At 36.5% G+C, this 19,264-nt stretch overlaps 1 protein-coding gene across 2 annotated transcripts in view; it reads left to right on the forward strand.

Annotated features, from left to right (window-relative positions):
* LOC150077445 (chromatin remodeling regulator CECR2-like) overlaps positions 1-19,264 on the forward strand; it is a 285,275-nt gene that overhangs the window by 198,412 nt on the left and 67,599 nt on the right. For both annotated transcript variants that reach the window (XM_090386312.1, XM_090386313.1), the window contains exon 11: positions 6,736-6,797. In XM_090386312.1, coding sequence (XP_090242438.1) covers positions 6,736-6,797 — 62 coding nt within the window. The remainder of the gene's footprint in view (positions 1-6,735; positions 6,798-19,264) is intronic.

A 19,264-nucleotide genomic window follows, 5' to 3' on the forward strand; every position in this document is an offset into this window, starting at 1 on the left:
TCCCTGCTAGAACAATTTCTGTGTATCATTGACACCACACCATGAGCTACTCTTGCAGATTTTCTGCACTGCTTGGAAAACTTCATATCTGACTGCACAGTTACCCCCAGGTCTTTTTCATTCTTCACTACCCTGAGTGTAGTACCACACAGTTGGTACATTTCTCTTGGGTTACTGCTACCCATATGCAGTACTTTGCATTTGTCAATGATAAACTTCAGTTGCCACTTCTCAGCCCATCTGCCCAACCTTTCTAGATCCTGATGCAGTAGTGTACTGTCATCACTGTCATTAATAACCCTGGTAGACTTTCATCAATATCATTAATAAATAACAGAAAACAAAAATGGGCCCAGCACCTAACTACCGCACCACTCCACTAAGAGCGGTGTCCATTGATTACCACTCTGTCTTCTCCCACTCAACTATCCCTTTATCCACAGCAGCAATTTGCCCTTAATGCCATACTGTTCCAATTTTATAGTAGTCTTCCATTTGCAACGGTATCGAAAGCTTTCCTAAAATCCAAGTATATGATATCAAAATTATTTTTTGCATCCAGTTCCTTTGTGACCACATCATAGTATCCAATCAAATTGGTCAGCCAAGACTTCCCCTTAACAAACCCATGCTGTGTGTGAACTATAACTGCAGTCTTGTCTAGATGATCCTGTAGGGCTTCTTTAATGAGTGCCTCCATTAATTTCCTCAGAACAGAAGTTAAATTAACAGGTCTGTAATTGCTCATGTCACTTTTTGATTCCCCTTTGTGAATTGGGGACACATTTTCAAATCTCCAGTCCATGGGGACTTCCTATGAGTTCAAGGCAGCTCTCATAATTATGGGCTTGTTTACTTCCTTTGCTGCCTCCTTTAATATAACTGGATAGATCCCATCAACCCCAGGTGCTTCTCTTATGTATAACTTCAACGATTTCTTCTCCACTTTGCTCTCAATTATTACAAAATCATTTAGCTCCCTGCCAGAGTTTGATAAACTTCTGGTATTCCCCTCCCTGATTATCTCCTCATGTGAATGTAAATGCAAAATACTCATTAAGTTAGTTAGCTACCTGAACAAGGTCATCAACAGTGAAACCCTCGATATCAAGTGGACCAATCTGATTCATCCCCATCCTTCTAGAGTAGTGATTCTCAAAAGTTGCACCAAAAGAGGTGGCTAGGTGTACCACGAATATCATGAAAGTATATTTTAAAATTGTAAAGAAACCCATATGTATAAAGGTTTATTACATCCATGATCAATTAATAGTTAGGCTAGGCCCCTAGGGTAACAGTAATTGTACACAGCTAGCAAGCAACATGACTGAGCAACTTTTGAAATGCATTCAAAACACACATGCATGCATGGCCACTTAGGATGCAGGCTGGTGACTCACTTATTAGTTTGAGCCAGACAGCAGAATAGGCTACATGTTCTCTCTAACTGAGTTAGATGTGCAATTCACTATATGTTGTATGTGAGCGTTGTATGTATATGAAATTCAGCTTTTCTATTATTATTTTTATGACATATAGCATCTCATAAAAATGAATAAAGTTGTTAAGAGGAAACGTGGCAACTGTGAATGTGAGAGTGAGTTTACTTCAAAAGCATCAGATGTCAAATAAGTTGAAACACAACCTAATCGCCAATATTGAAACAGTTATTTAAAGTGCAGTTTTTCTTGAACTGGAAACGAAGATAAACCTTTCCCACTGCGTGGTGAAAAAATGTCAAACAAAGTCATGGTTTCTACCAAGTTAAAAAGACGTTTTACAACTGAACATGCACATCTTCAAGGAAAAGATTCAAGTTATTTCAAAAGATTGTCAGCAGCAGCAATTGAAACAAGCAAACATTTTTAAAAAAAGATTAACAGTTTCTGAAAAGGCTCAAATTGCTTTTTATAAGATATCTGCAATGGTTGCACAAAAAATGAAGTCGCATACTCTACCTGATTCAATTATTTTGCTGGCATGTAAAAAGATTGTTAAAACAATGTTGGGAAATGAAGCAGAACAAGAAATTAGCAAAATTCCCCCTCAAATGATACAATTCATAGACGAATTACAGAACTGTCAGCTGACTTAGAAGAAAATGTATGGAATAAATTTTAGAATTCAGATTTTGCTTTGCAAATTGACGAGGCTACTGACATTGGTAACAAAGCACAACTACTTGTATTTATTTGTTTTATTGATGGAGACCAAATAGTAAATCAATTTTTTTGTGGCAAAGAAATTTCAAAGAAGTCAAGGCATCTTTAATACTTTAACTGCCTACCTTAAAAAAGGGAAATTTTCATGGAAGTCCTGTGTTGGCATTTGTACAGATGGAGCTCCATCTGTGGTAGGCTCTATGGAAGGGTTTACAACGCTCACAAAGCAGAAAAATCCCAATGTTATTACAACTCATTGCTTTCTACATATGGAGATCCTCATTTCAAAAACATTAGGAATTGAATTACAAAAGGTTTTAAACCAAGTTGCCAAAATGGTTAGTTTCATTAAAAACAGACCATTAAAGACTTATTTATTTAAGCAGATTTGTATTGATATGGATTCACTGTACGGACACTTCATTTTACACACAGAAGAATGATGGCTATTAAGGGGAGGAATGTGCTATGTTGCGTACATGAACTCTGAAAAGGGATGCTTGCATTATTTTGAGGAAGAAAAAAACAAATACTTTTGTGAAGATCTTCGTTATAAATTTTCGATTTCCAGGCTGGAATATTTCACAGGATATTTATGCATCTTAATAACCTCAATAAAAGTATGCAAGGTAAAAATGAAAACTTTCTAACTTTGACAGATAAGCTAATTGCATTTCAGAAAAGAATAGCAATTTGGAAAAATAGAGCTAGAGATAGTAATTTTGAAATGTTTCCTTTTTGTTACGTAAAACCCATATAAAAGAAATGACTCATATCGTGGTTGAGCATTTGACAACTCTGGAAAAGAAATTAAACCTTTATTTTCCATTATTAAATGTAGAAGATTATGATTGGGTTCGAGACCCATTCATAAAAATTCCATCGGATGTTGGTTTTAAATTATCTCAAGAAGAACTGGCTTCTATATCCAGCGATCACGGATTAAAAATCAAACATGAAGAGTTGTCTATCGAAAAATTTTGGATTTTGATTAGAGAATATCCTTCAGTAGCTAAAGAAACTGTTGTCCGTTTTAATGCAGTTTTCTACATCGTGCCTGTGTGAATTAGCATTTTCTTCACTAACTAACATTAAATGCAAAAAGAGAGAAAGACTCCAATGCATTGAAGGTGAAATGAGGGCATGTTTATCTCATATATGTCCTGACATTGAAAAGGTCACCAAAAAACATCAAGCTCATGCCTCACGTGACCATGCTTAATTTATTAAAATAAGGTAAGTAATAGTTTTCTATAGTTTAGGTTATTTTTATTCGTAGTTTAAAATATATTAATATATTTTTTAATTTTGTATACGAAGTGTGCCAGAAAATTTGTATGTTTTACGGTGCATCGCAAACCAAAAATGTTTGTGATCCACTGTTCTACAGTTTACATAAATAGAGAACTCTTTGCTGTTTTTCTTTGCATCTTTTGCCAAGGATTTCTCATAATCTGCCTTTGCCTGTCTAACCTCCTTTGTGACTTGATTACACACCAGCTTATATCTACAATAAGCTTCTATGTCACTGATAGTTTATGTGCATCCCATGCATATTTTTCTCTACCACAAGTCTCATCTGAAATCCATTTAGGCCTAAACCTTGAATAATATTTCTTAGTTAGTATCAAAAGTCTATTAGCTTACAAGATTAAATTCTTTGAATTCCTCACAATTAGAATTTGCTGTTGGTAACATCATCAGTTGAGACCACTTTGCAAAAGCAAAACCCTTCTCTTAATCCCTGATGGTAGTTACATCTTTGAGTAAATACCACATCAGCATGCTGTGATCACTGCCACCTAATGGTTCTTTTATCTGCAGATTCTTAATGCATGAAGAATCACTGCTGATAATCAGAGCAAGAGTATTACTCCCTTTGGTTGCCCCTCGAACATGCTGCTGTAGAAAACAATCATCCAATAAATCCATAAAAGCCTTGATAGTGTGCGAGTGATTGATCCACAAGTTCCAGTCAATATCTGAGAATTTAAAATCCCCCACTGTAAAAAACAATCTCATTTACTGGCCCACTCTGTTTCTCTGTACAGCTGTTCATTGTACTCATCAGAGTCATTAGGTCTATGAACACTCCTACTCTCAATTTTGTTTTCTCTATGCTTATGTCACACCAAATTGACTCGGCATTGCATTGTCCACCCATGTCAACTGGATGCATTTCCTTAGATTTCATATTTCTTAACTAACGGCATAACTCCTCCTCCCTTACTATTCTGTCTATCATTTCTGTACACATTGTAGTCCCCAAATTCCAATTCTGCATTCCTTATATCTGTGTGACACCATGTCTCTGATATCCCAACAATATCTCCCTTTGATGTTTTAACCAGCACCTCAAATTAATCAAATTTATTTACTAAACTGTACATTAGCATACATACACTGTTCTTACTCGTAGTTACCCTAACTCAGCCCATGTATTTACTTCTTCCACAATGACTCCCAGCAGTCCTTAAAATATCAGCACCTTGTTTTCCAGGCTACTGCTCATTCCAATAGAAGCAGTGCAAGAATCACTTTCACCTCTGCCAGTGGCTACTGTTAATCTATTAGTCTGTGTATCCCCTCCCCAAGCTAGCATTTTTCAGACCCACCTAACACTGCCTCAATAGCATCAGCAAATATTTTTGCACCCTTTTTAAGTGTATCCCATCTCTATAGAAGCACTTTTTTGTTAAGAAGAACAGACCACCCTGAAAAAAATTCTACCCCACAAGCCTTGCTCAGTCTCTCCAGGGCCAAATTGATTGACAAGATCTCGTCATATACTCCCTCCTATCATGTCTGGGTAGAATTGCAGACACTTTCAAATTCATCCGTAATGTGTGACTTGTTTTCAACATTGACCTGTACTTGTTAAGTTAATCCACAGATCTCCTACACTTAATGTCATTTGTGCCAACGTGTGCAACAATATCACCCTTTGTGCCCTTAAAAGATGATATCTATTCTACAACATCATCAACTTTTGCACCTGGCAGACATACCCAGGTCCTCTCCCACCTGGCCTTTTTGCACAATATATTTCCCTTTTTCCTGACAATTGAGCCGCCGACAACAACCAGCTCCTGTGGGACCAGTGCATTCTGCCCCAAAGACTCCCCGCTGTGTTGCCTGATGCACAAGAATGAGCTCTGGTGTTGATTTGTGCAGCTGAATTTGACAGCCCCCCTCATTTTAATTCTTTCATGGGCATCTACCCTACAGCTCAAACTCTCACAGGTGTCAGCCAACTCAGAATACTGAGTTGGCACCTAATTCCTTTACATGCTCTGCACTTAGCACACACAGGCAGAAGAGCCACACACAAACACCTCGCAATATTCCCATCCTGTGAACACTGCGATCAGCCGAAAAGCGTGGTCTTCTTAAGGAAGGGAAACAGCTGTGCATTTTGTTTAATTTGAGTGTTCATCCAAATTTTAATTGTGATTTTAATCTTTTTTAATTGTGATTTTAATCTTTTTTAATTGTGATTTTAATAGTGATTTTAATTATTTATTCTGACACAATGTCTTCTCACACTCATGGTCTTGCTTTGGTGGTTTGATGTGTTTCGGGGTTGGGTTGGGACTCTCTGCTTTCAATTCTGTTGTGCGTCGAATTTGGTCGTATCTCTATGAGTGAGGGAATTCATTAATTTGTTTTTTCATCTTATTTTATTCATTACATTTGGAGAGAATTCACTGGAAGCATTCCACGAAAAAGATTGAGGTAATCTCTTACTTTTTTTAATATACTGAAATTAATATGTGCACATATACTGTGTTTTGTTATTAAGTAACCATTTTCAATAAATAATAGTAATTCAGATTATTTTTTTATCCGTACTAGAGCTTGTTGCTTGTATCTATATAAGTATTGTATTAATGGCCCCAAGCATATGCTCATAATTGTTATTATGTCTCTAAAATCATGTGTTCATGGGCTGATTTGTATCTTGTGTGAGCATAAAAACCTGAAATAATTTGAGGGCATCCTTCGATCTCTGCCTGAAATCGAAAACTACAACCCCATTTAAGGAGGAAGGGCTTACCCTTTTATTATTGACAGGAATCGAACCTTGACCTCCCCAAACAAGTGACAAATGGCGATGCATCATGCTGACTATGCTGTCGAAGAGGAAAGTAATAATAAAAAATATATATATATAAAAAAAATCTATATTAACAACCTACAAACTTGTACTTATAACTTTAATCCTTTATTAGAAGTGTGATCACGGGCCAATTTGCATGTTATGCAGGCTGAAAAACCTATAATAATTCATGGGGGAAAAATCCTACACTCTCTGTCTAAGATAAGTTAACCACAACTTCAAATTAAGATGAATTTAGAAATTCCTGTAGTTGTTAATGGGAATAGAATCCAGACCTCTCCAAACAAGTGACAAATGTCAATGTATTATGCTAAGTTGCCATGGAGGGTTGTAATAATAATAATAATCAAGATAGTAAACCAATTTTTCTTGTTCATGAAATTCAAGTTTATTGAATTAAATCAGAAGTTATGCACTTCCCCATATTCATTATTCTAATTTTTCTTCCCGCAGAAGTGTAGCAAGGGAAGAAGAAGAAGAAGAAGATAGATGGCTTCACAATGGATTGCACAAAGGTATATTTTCAAGAAACACATTTAATATTTCAGTAAGTTAGCAAAACTATAGAGTTATCCAAAATACATGACCCATAAATAATTCATTTTTATTTATTTTATTTATTTATTTTTTTTTTTTTTCAAACCATGGTTGTTACTAAATTCACTGCCTATTTAATCCATGTAGCAGTATGTATATTTGTTTTTAGAATGTGAGCTCTGAGGAATGCTTTTTTTGCTGATGTATAAGCTTTTTTTCTTGCATCATTTTCCACTATTAATACTAATACATTTGTTTTTCAAAGTTGTTTCAAGTAATATATGTTTCATATACAGATTCTCTTTCCAGTTCATGCTACTATCTCCATTTCCAAATAACAGTAGATGAAGTTTTTAATAGATGGCATGATGGCATTAATAGATAGCTTTGAAAATCAGAAGAGGAAGAGGAGAATGAGAGAATGAAATTGTTTTATGCAGTCATTCAGGGTTTTTTTTTTTTTTTTTTTTATTCTTATTATTTATTTATTTTTATTTTTTTTTTTTTTTTGACAATTTTATTCTCTGCTGCTGTGAACTTGAGCCAAAATAACATTAATATTTGAAAGGCATAAGGCATTTATATACAAATATTTAATTTTTCAAAACTTAAATATGAAAAACCAAACTTCAGAGCTTGTAATATATAGTTGTACCTCTCTTTAACAAACTTCCATTTAGCAAATTTTTCTATTTAGCGAATTTTTTTTTTTTTTTTATTTCCCCTTGGTTTACATTGAAAATAGTTTCCTTATAACGAAAAAAATTTCCATATAGCGAACTAATTTCGTGATACCAGGGTATGCATTCTTCGCACCTCTGGTCTTAAGGCAATAGGGCTGATGCCGTAAAAAGCATGGATTAATACCTAAAAGGATTAAGATTTAATCCCTTTAGCTTTTAGGCACTGAAGAGATTAATTCATAAGAGCAAGAATTAAGAGCTAAAACATTCCATAATTTTGTGTTTCCTGTAAAATCTATACAACCAAAACCTCTACTCTACCAAGAAGTCACACTGGTTAACTGCTGTCTATGTATCCACAGCCATTGGCAAAGATTAAGGCATATTTGTGTAGTAGATTGGGTTGTTGAAAAAAAAAAAAAAAAAAAAAATTCGCTTTTAAATTTGGTAACTCTTCCAGTAGTGTGTCAGCCATTCTGACAAACCATGTTTAAATTCTCAAACTGTTTGAGGAAACAGGACTCAGTCGGAAACGTGCGAAATTATTCCTGTATGATTATTATATGTAGATGAAGCCGTTATTAAGTTGGTGAAGTTGATTCAAGACCAAAACATGCTGATATCAGGGCCATTAATAAAAGAAAAGGCTATGCCGTGCGCATATTTTCTGGGACATATAAAACATTCCGAGCCAGTTCTGGTTGGCTGGACAAACTTAAAAAGCGCCATGGCTTACCCGAAAAAGTTATTTCTGGTGAAAGTGGAGTTGTAACGGAAGAAGACTGTACCCATTGGAAAGAAACAATTTGAAAAAAATTATGGAGGACTAAGAGCCCAAAGACATTCAACGTTAATGAAACAGGTCTATTTTTCAAATGTTTGCCGAACAAGGCACTGACTTTTAAAGGTGTTAATTGTTTAGGTGGTAAAAATAGTAAGGAGAGAATTACAGACTTGGTTGGTGCAAATATGGCTGGTAGTGGAAAACTGAAGCTTTTGGTAATAGGTGAAAGTAAACAACCCCGATGTTCAAAGGAGTAAAGTTGTTAGTCGAACTACAACAAGAAAGCTTAGACGATGAGTGAAATTTTTGAATAGTGGATTTTAAATTTCAATAGAAAGATTATGAAAGAAAACAGAAAAATCGCATTGATTGTTGACAACTTCCCTGCCCATCTTCACTCTGTAATTTTGAAACTTACAAGTGTGAAGCTTGTTTTCTTCCCTCTGAATACTTCATCTAAACTGCAACTAATGGACTAAAGCATTATCAAGAATATGAAAATGTAATCCCGAAGGCACGTACTGAAAAAAAATTATACTGAGAATAGAAACCAGCCAACCTATAGATTTTGTTACAGATTTGCGGATGTGCATATCAGAGTTGGCAAAAATGTGGAGTCAAGGTGTGACGGAAACAATAATTAAGAATTGTTTTTCACAAAAGCAGGTTTTGTTGAAACGCCAATTAACAGTGACGTGAAGGATGAACTACTACACTGTATTGAATAATCTTGGGAAGAATTCAAAGCAAGTGATTTGATCAGTGGAGAAATTATTCTTGAAGAATTTTTAGTAGTCGATAATGATGTCATAGTAGCTGATTATCCAAGTGACTCCAACATTTTGAAGAGTATTCAAAGAACTAATGACAATAAGTTAGAATGAAAATGAGGGCAGTATTAAACCTACCAAACATCAAAGGTTGCGAGCATTTGAAACTTTGTGTCGAGCACTTTTTTGAACAGTGAATGTGAAGAAAATGTGCCAGAAAATATATTTGAGTGTTTAAACAAATGCAAACATTTTTATCAACGATGGACTATCCAGTGTACAACAAAAAAAATAAACAAATATTTTATGAAATAATTCTTTAAAGTGTACTAATATATTGTGCACCATCATCTACTTCGTCATTTCTTAATATGTATGTATTAATAAATTAATTGTTTAAAATGTTAGAAAATTTAGTCATTCTCACTTATTTCTGATTTAGTTTCCATTTTTTACTATATTTCTGAATGTAGAATTACAGTATTTTTCATTGTTGAAAAGGTCGTATTTCTCTATAATGCAATTTCTGTTTAACGAAGTTTTTCAAGCAAACGATCGATTTCATTATATAGAGGTCTGACTGTAGTTAGGGAAGGACGTTACCTGGTTGTTTTCTATTAAGATTATTACTATATTTAATACAACTCTTACACCACATGAAATTAATAATATAGTTTATTAATCTATTTGCCTAAACTACTATACATTAAGGTAACGTTTCACAGGTATTTTACTAAGCATCGACAAGAGGAGCATGTCAGCAGTATGGTCTGATGATGGGTATCGGTAAGATACCTGAAACATTACCATAATGTAGTGTTTCTCAACCTGTGTGCTGCGAGTATGCATCAGGTGTGCTACGGAAAATGCAAATAAAAAAAATTAATAAATCTAAGTTTTATAATAATAATTAATTCAAATAAAGAATTCTGTTATTTACGCTGCACCGATCCCAGCCCCTTCCAGTGACCAGTGTGACAACACATTTTGATTCCTAGTACTAGATCTGTTCACCTTTAATCCTTTATTAAGCCTTTAATTCCTAGCAGTAGATCTGTTCACCTTTATTCAGCCACTCTTATCACTTCAGTCTCTCCCAGGCACCCCGCTGTTGTATAAGTGCAACTTGTCAGCAGCATAGTAAGAAATTCCCTTTTTGTGTTTTTATATCTCTAAAATGCCATATTCATTTAATTCATATAGAACAGATATTTTCAATTAACTGTATTAGTACATTCTAGAAGTAACTTTAATTTTTTTAGAAGTTATTAACAATGGATAAAATTTTAGTGAAAGGAAATCAAAAGAGGCAACTTGATAACAAGCTTGGAGAAAATGACAAAAACAAAAATGAGCAACGATCAACATCAAAAAAGAAAAAAACGTTGTTGTAAATATGATCATTATTTGGCGATAGGATTTTCATATACTGGTACCCAAGATTATCCTCTACCTTTGTATGTGGTTTTAAATTGTTGAATGAATCAATGGTGCCGAGCAAATTGCATCATCATTTTTCTACGAAACACCAGAATTTATCGTCCAAAACTATGGAATATTTTATAAGACTGCAGGCCTCTACTAGACAACATGGTATAGAATTTTATATTATGCCTAAAATATCTGATAAAGCATAAGAAGCCAGCTATTTAGTAGCCAAACTAGTGGCAAAAAAAAAAAAAAAAAAAAAAAAGAAATCTCACCTGATTGCAGAAAGTCTGATTTTACCAGCGTGTCGGGTAATTGTGAAAAGTATTTTGGTAGAGGAAGTTGGAAAAATATATATATAATGACAATACCACTATCAAACAGCACAATTAGCAAGCATATAAAAGAAATGTCCAATGATATTGAAGAACAAGTTGTTCAACATATTAATAATTTTGGGCCACTGTTTGTACTGGAAGTAAATAATTCTACAGATATTAGCAGGAAAGGCCGATTAATAGCATTAGTCAGGTTTATCGAAAATGACAATTATTTATCTCTTTGTTTTTTTTTTGTTGTTGTTGTAAAGAACTCACTCCTTCTGAAATGACAGGAGCACCTAAAAGGATTTATAAACTTAGTAAAACAACACAATTCAAATATTATTACACACACTGTTTTTTATACTGGCTATTCAACTAGTTACAACTGGCTATTCTTACCTCTATTGTATTGGTGTTTTGGGTGGAATATTGTAGCATAAAAGAATAGTAGGGTTTTAATTGTGATAAATGAGTATTTTGAATGTTTTAATCACTTTTTGGGCATATATCTTTTGTATTTAGCTAAGGATATCATTAATTTAGCATTGTGATCATTACGGTATAATGTAACTTGATAACGTATATCTCGAATTTGATAGCTAAGGTATAACGTAAAACTATATAGCGGAATACGTATTACTTCATTAGCTCAAGTATAGTATTGTAAAATAGTCAAGTATAGTATTGTAAATTAATCAATTAAATTTATTAACCTTATTAATTTTCATTGTTAATTAATTAAATCTTATTTAAACGTAAGTCATGCCCCAGACTAGAGCAGAAAAGCAACGTGCACAAAGTTATTTGTTATTTTGGTTTTTAGGAGCATTAGCAACTAAGGCCATATTGCTCCGGGATATGCGGTGGTCATTCCCTGACCTTTCTGCATCCTCCGTATTTGGTGGTGACGGGCTCGAACCCTGGTCTAATCAAGAAGCGTGTGCTACACACCGCTGCTCCTTCCCACCTGGCCACGGAGGCGCCTATGCACAAAGTAGTGGGAGTGCTGTGGCTTGGGGGAGAACTGAAGGGAGCGATTCCCCAATGCTTCACAGCCTAACGAGTTGTGAAACTTGCGAAATGTTTGCAGACCTTTCTGGAACAGACCTGATGTTGCCAAGAGGGATGTCTTTGTGTGTGTCTTTGATGTAAGCAGCGTGAAAAAGTTAGGCACCAACTCAGCATTGTTATGGGCCTTTATGAGAGCTTGAAGAACTTTAGTTAGGGGACACATCAAGCTCTCAGCTGCCCACATCAATGCCAGAGCTTGCACTTGATCATCAGGCAACAGTGGCAACCTTCAGGGCAGAATGCACTGGTCCCACAGCAGTTAGTTATTGTCGGTGACTATTGTCAGGGAGATGGAAATATATTGTGCAAAAAGAATAGGTGGAATAGGACAAGGGTATGTCTGCCAGGGGCAAAAGTTGAAGTAGAGCAGTTATCTTTTAAGGGCATGAAGGGTGATATTGTTGTACACTTGGTCACTAGTGACATTAAGGGTAGGAGATCTGCAGACTTACTTAACAAGTGTAGATTAATGTTGAAAAAAAGTCCAAGTTAGGCTTAAATTTTGAAAGTGTCTGCAATTCTGCCCAGACATGATAGGAGGGAGTATATGATAAGAGCTTTGTCAATCAATTCGGCCCTGGAGAGATTGTGCAAGGCAAAAAGAAATATTCCATACTGAGAAAAACTCTACAGGGTAGAATTTTTCTGAGCGTGGTTTTTGCTTGTTAACAGGAGACCTTGTTTCTACAGGGATGAGATACACTTAAATAGAAAGGGTGGAAGAATATTTACTGATGCTATTGAGGCAGTATTAGGTGGGGCGGAAAACTGCTAGCTTGGGGGGATTTACAGACTAATAGAACGGTAGCCACAGGCAGAGGTGAAAGTGATTCTTGTACTGCTTCTATTGAAATGAGCAGCAGCCTGGGAAGCGAGGTACTGGGGATTTCAAGGGCTGCTGGGAGACACCATGGAACAGTTAAATACTTGGGTTGTGTTAGGGTAACTAAGAGTAAGAATAGGTGTATGTATACTTGCATGTACACCAATGCTAGGAGTATAGTAAATAAATTTAATGAATTTGAAGTGCTGGTCAAGACATCAAAAGCAGATATTGTTGGGATATCAGAGACATGGTTGGTGTTACACGGATATAAGCAGTGCAAAATTGGAATTTGGGGAGTACAATGTGTACAGAAAGGATAGACAGGACAGGAAGGGAGGAGGGCTTATGCTGTTAGTTAAGAAACACAAAATCTAAGGAAGTGCATCCAGATGACATTGGTGGACAATGCATTGTTGAGTCGGTGTTGTATGACATAAGCACCATAAGCACTGGGAAAAGGAAAATGAGAGTAAGTGTGTTATGGGCCTAATGAATCTGTTGAGTATAATGAGCAATTGTGCAGAGAAATAGAGTAGGCCAGTAATTCAGAATGTCTTATAATAGGGAATTTTAACTTTCCAGATATTGACTGGAACTTGTGGGTCGGTCACTCGCACACTAGCAAGATTTTGGTGGATTTATCGGATGACTGTTTTCTTCAGCAACATGTTCAAGAGGCAACCAGAGGGAGTAATACTCTTGATCTGATTATCAATAGTGATTCTTGTGCATTAAGAATCTGAAGATAAAGGAACCATGAGGTGGCAGTGATCAGTGTACTGATGTGGGATTTACTTAAAGATGTAACTACCATCAGGGGTAAGGGGAAAGGGTTTTGCTTTTAGCATTAGCATTAGTATTAGTAGAGGCATTTCATGCAAGAAAGCAAACTTATGCAGCATCAGCCAAAAAAAAAAAAAAAAAAAAAACCACATCCACTTCACCCCTCTGTTCGTTCAAAATACCTGTCCAGCTGAGCCTTAAACTTATTTAGGCTATCAACCTCCACCACAAGGGATGGAAGTCTGTTCCACCAACCAACCACCCGTTGGCTAAAGGCAAATTTCCGCACGTCTATCCTACATCTGTCTTTCCTCAATTTGAATTTATGCCCTCTCAGGTGATTATTCTGAACTAGAGGAAGAATCCCATCAGCATTGAGCATGCTCAAACCATTCAAGGCTTTATACACCTCTATCAGATCACCTCGCTGGTGCCTAGTCTCTAGACACTGTAATTTGCAAAACTTAAGCCTTTCTTCGTAAGAGCACCCCTTTGTTCCATTCACTAATCTTGTTGCCCTTCTCTGTACTCGTTCCAGCAGCTCTACATCCTTCTTGAAATGAGGCCTCCAGACCTGTATACAGTACTCTAGGTGTGGCCTGACCATTGCCTTATACAAGGGAATAATCACCTCCTTATCCCTACTGGAAAAATTCCTGTATATCATTGACAATACTCCATGAGCTACTCTTGCAGCCCGTCTGCACTGCTCAGAGAACTTCATATCTGCCTGCACAACCACCCCCAAGTCCCTTTCATTCTCTACCACTGTCAGTGTAGTACCACAGAGTTGATATGTTGCTCTGGGGTTGCTGTTTCCCATGTGTAGTACTTTACATTTGTCAATGTTAAACTTCATTTGCCACCTCTCAGCCCATCTGCTCAACCTTTCCAGATCCTGTTGCAGCAGCATAGTGTCAGTAGTGTCCTTGACAACCCTGCCAACCTTTGTATCGTCTGCAAACTTGGACATTAAGCTTGATATACCATCATCAATATCATTTATAAATACAGAAAACAATAATGGACCCAACACTGAGCCCTTTCATAAAAGTGACCACAATGGTCTCAGAGTTTTTAAATTCTATACAGTGAGATCAACTGATGTTGTTACCAACAGTGAATTCTAAATGGGGAAGCCTTTGGGGACTTAATCTTGGAGGGTACTAGGCTTTTCATACCAACTAAAAAATACTGTTCAAGGTTTTAGGCCTAAGTGAATGTCAGATGAATTAATGAGGTTCGTGGCAGAGAAGAAAAATGCATGGAATGTATATAAATTATTAGGTGACACAGAAGCCTATGTCAGGTATAAGTTTGTCTGTAATCCAGTCACAAAGGAGGTTAGGCAGGCAAAAGCAGATTGCGAGAAATCTTTCGCAAAGGATGCAAAAAAAAAAAAAAAAAAAAAAAACCAGCATAGAGTTCCTATGTAAACTCTAGATGGAAAGGGATGAAACAATGTCCACTTAACATCGATGGTTTGACTATTGAAGATCATGCTCAGGTAGCCGATAAACTGAATGAGTATTTGGCATTTACATTCACACATGAGGAGTTATTCAAGGAGGGGAATGCCAGAAGTTTATCAATAAGTGTAATACATGTCACCCTCTTATTACACTAATAGTTTAACGAACGGGGAACTTTAGAATTAGACAGCAGCAGCAGAAAGATAAAAAACATAGAAAAAAGTTATGAAATAACACTAAGCTTGCTGGAGTTGTGAAGCCCACCTTATAGTAAGGGTTATGGCATTTGTAAGTGTTAGTATAAAAGGGAGCTAATACCAAATGCTTGTATTGAAAGGAAAAATGTGTGTTGAAACATGCAGAGAAACTAATCTAAAACGAAACGGAAAGTATGATACAACAGTGAAAGTGTACAACACCTGGAATATTTCAAGAAATGCAAAGCAAAAATGAGCTGGTGGGAAAAATAAAGGGGGGTAGATGAATGCATGCAGGCTTCAGCCAAAATGAGCAATATATATACATGATAAAGCAATAAAGCAATTTATAGCAACGAAGCGGACTTAATAGTAAGCTACAAATAAATTCAAAATAATGGTAAAATAGTGACCTCTATAATCGCATTTAGAATACAAGTGAATAAAGTTAATTTATAATTAGCATTGGAAAAAGAAAGAGAAACACGGTTTCTCTTTCTTTTTATATGGCTTTAAAAAGTATGGCTTTACTTTGATAAAGTCATACAAAAATTAAACATTATCATTAATATATAAAGAATTATAAAGCGGCAAAAAATATATACAAGTTAAACCAGATGATGAGACTACATTGTAATAAGCTGAATAGTAAACATATCAGAGTATGGTAAACAAGAATCATCAAATATTTTGAGATATAAATAAATTAATAATTATAATCTATCCAAATTTGCATGAAAGTACATCCAAGGAAAAAGAACTGGTTTAAATTCATAGAAATAAGTAATTTTTTTTTTTTTTTTATGTGAACCCCAAACACAAGCGGTATTGGAACTTATAGTACTTAGTACCGTGCTTGTGTTGGAGGTTGAGAAGACGAAAGATATTTGTTGACATTGGACTTGAACTTCTGTAGATTGTAATTTTCAGGAAATACGTATGAAGGAAGGTTGTTCCAGAAAATGGCAGTTGAATGAATAAATGAGGAAAATGAAAAGTTGGTTCTGTGGGTTTGAAGATGGACAGTAAATGGATGTTGGCAGAACGTGTTCGGACTGTTTTGAAAGAGAGAGCGGGAATTATAGAAGCCAATTCAGAAGAACAGTGCCCATGGACGTATCTGTAGACGAGGCATGCAGCAGAAACAGTACATCTATGAGAAAGCAAGTGGAGAGACTCTGTTAGAGATGAATCATTAATTAACCTAACTGCCCTCTTCTGAATGGAATCAAGAAGCCTGAGAGAGGTTTTGGGGGCACGACCCCAGATGTGGGAACAATATTCCATGGCAGGGCGGATTTGCGATTTATACAGAGTGAGCAGCTGTTTGGAAGAAAAGTAAGGCGAGAGCGAAAGAGAAAACAAAGTTTTTTAGATGCAGAGGAAGCAATATTTGTAATGTGCTTGTGCAAAGAGAGATTAGAAGTTAGGGTAATCCCCAAAAGAGATATATCATTTTGTCTAGAAATCGGAGTGTCACTAAATATAAGCATAGGAGCAGAAGAATCCTTTTTGTGAGATATAAGAGAAGACTGAGTTTTAGAAGGGTTGAAATCAACTAAGTTGTCTTTGCCCCACTGGAGAATTACCTGAAGATCGGCATTTAATGAATTGGTAGCAGATTTTCGAGAAGTTGAAGCTGATTGAGCAGGACAAGGTTTCTCAAAATGGAAAGTGGAATGCAATGTGCCATCATCGGCAAAACTATGGATAGGATTTCCAGTCAATGAAAGAAGGCCATTAATATACAAGAGGAAAAGAGTGGGGGAAAGAACTGAACCTTGGAGGACACCGGCATTAGTGGAGAAGTTAGAAGACAGAGAGCCATCTACCATCACCCTCAGTGAGCGATCAGAGAGAAAACTGGATAACCAATTACTAAAAACAGTTGGCAAATCATAAGATGGAAGCTTGTTTAAAAGACCTTTATGCCAAACACAATCAAAAGCCTTTGAGATGTCAAGAGCAACTACTTGTGTTTCACCGAACCTTTCCATTGAATTAGGCCATAAATGGGTAACATAAGCCAGTGGATCGACACTGACGGAATCCATACTGGCGTTTGTTGATCAGATGGAAGGTTTCAAGGTAGTTTAAGAGTTGGCGGTTAATTAATTTCTCCATTACTTTAGAAAGAGTAGAAGTAATTACAATGGGACGATAATTGGATGGGAGGGATTTGTCACCCTTTTTAGGAACTGGCTGGATATGAGCAAATTTCCAAGCAGAAGGAAAAACACCTTTGGAATAAGAAAGTGAAAAAAGGCAGCAAAGAATAGGAGTAAGTTCAGGAGCACGGCTTTTGAGAACAAGTGGAGAAATACCATCAGGATCTGGGTCTTTCTTAGCAGCAAGATTCATCAAAATCCTTCTGATATCCTTTTGACGGAAGACCACAGGAGGCATTGAATGCAGCGTGTTGGGAATGGTGGGAGGTGTTTTACCAGGATCATTAATACATGAGCTGGAAGAAAAATGGGATGCTAGCAGGTCAGCTTTATCCTTGGCTGAAGTGACAACAGAACCATCTGGTTTGGACAGAGGTGGGAGCAGAGATGGGCAAAAGTTGTGGCCAATAGCTTTGGCAAGAGACCAGAATGCTCGGCTACCATTAGGGCAAGAAGCAAGTTTTCTACTCAGCCTGTTCAAACTCTAGTTTGGAGGGTACAGCTCTAAAACGGTGTTTGCAGGCTGGCTGCTAGTTAGTACACCGGACCGAACCTATTGGTAACTCTCTAAGAGGCTTCCGGATTAGCAAGTGTATAAACTTGCTACCTCTACTCTGCCAGATAGAGACTGGGGGGAGTCCGAGTAGTGTGTATGCGGGGAGCATTGTCGAGGCCACGTTATGTCAAGGATCTGGGTATATTCTTACCATGTGTACACCATATCCAAAAATTTCATTACTTCATACAGCACGTCCCACCCACTTTTTCTTACTATTGAATACACCATGAATTGTCAAACTAATAGAGCAAGCTTATCTGCAAAAAGATCTAAACCTCCCAAGCACTTCTTAATTTATTTCACAAATATATATGGCCTCAATTCTAATCTCAACGATGTCCATTTCCACTTGCAGTCTGCCAAACCCCATGTACTTTTTCTTACAGAATCTCAGTTATCAGTTGATTCAACTACTGCTCATCTCAGATGCCCAAATTATTTGCTGCATGATTCCTTTCTCCTCATAGGTGGTACTTGTGCATATGTCCGTTCTGATATTCCCTGTCAGAGACTTGGCAATTTGGAATCTCCTCTCTTTGATATTTTCTGGCTTAAAATCTCTCTACCTCATTGTGTCAAATTCATCTGCTGTCTCTACCATTCTCCCAACTGCACTAATCACTTGAAGCTCTTTGACTTCCTCTCTTTGCAACTTGACTTTCTCCAGTCCAACTTTGCTAACAGTGAGGTAATTTTCCTTGGTGATTTTAATGTTCTCAACTCCAGCTGGGCTTCCGTTTTCTAGTCACATCGACCCAGCTGGTCGAGATGCAGAGACTTTTGCAGTTACTAATGATCTTGCACAGATTGTTCATTTACCTACAAGAATACCGGACAATCCTAATCATACAGCCAATACGCTTGATCTTTTTCTCAGAAACAAAACTTCTAAGTACACGGTCGAAGTGAGAGGTCCTTTAGGCACTTCAGATCACAACTTGGCGATTGTCTCTTCTCCAATGGAGCCTTTATCTCATGACTATTCCCAACCTCGTGTTGTTTGGCATTAAAAGAATGCAAAATGGGATGACCTGCGATATTTATTTTCTTCTTTTCCTTGGTTGGATTACTGTTTCAAAACTTCTGATGTCAGCGTTTGCTCAGATCGTGTCAGTGAAATTATTCTTGCAGGAATGGAATCCTTTATCCCACACTAGACTTTAAAATCTCGTCCTTTATCTGAACCTTGGTTTTCCAATAAATGTGCTAAGGCTGTTCAAGAGAAGAATGTTGCATATCGTAATTGGCTTGTTTCTAATTCTTTAGTTTCATTTTCTGTCTACACCAAAGCTCGCAACAATTGTAAAGCAGTTATTAATCAGTCTGAACTAGAGTTTGAACAGGCTAAGAGCAGAAAACTTGCTTCTTGCCCTAATGGTAG

This window comes from Mastigoproctus giganteus, chromosome 12 (assembly GCF_048544385.1).
Source record: "Mastigoproctus giganteus isolate SK-2022 chromosome 12, ASM4854438v1, whole genome shotgun sequence".
Taxonomy (NCBI): domain Eukaryota; kingdom Metazoa; phylum Arthropoda; class Arachnida; order Uropygi; family Thelyphonidae; genus Mastigoproctus; species Mastigoproctus giganteus.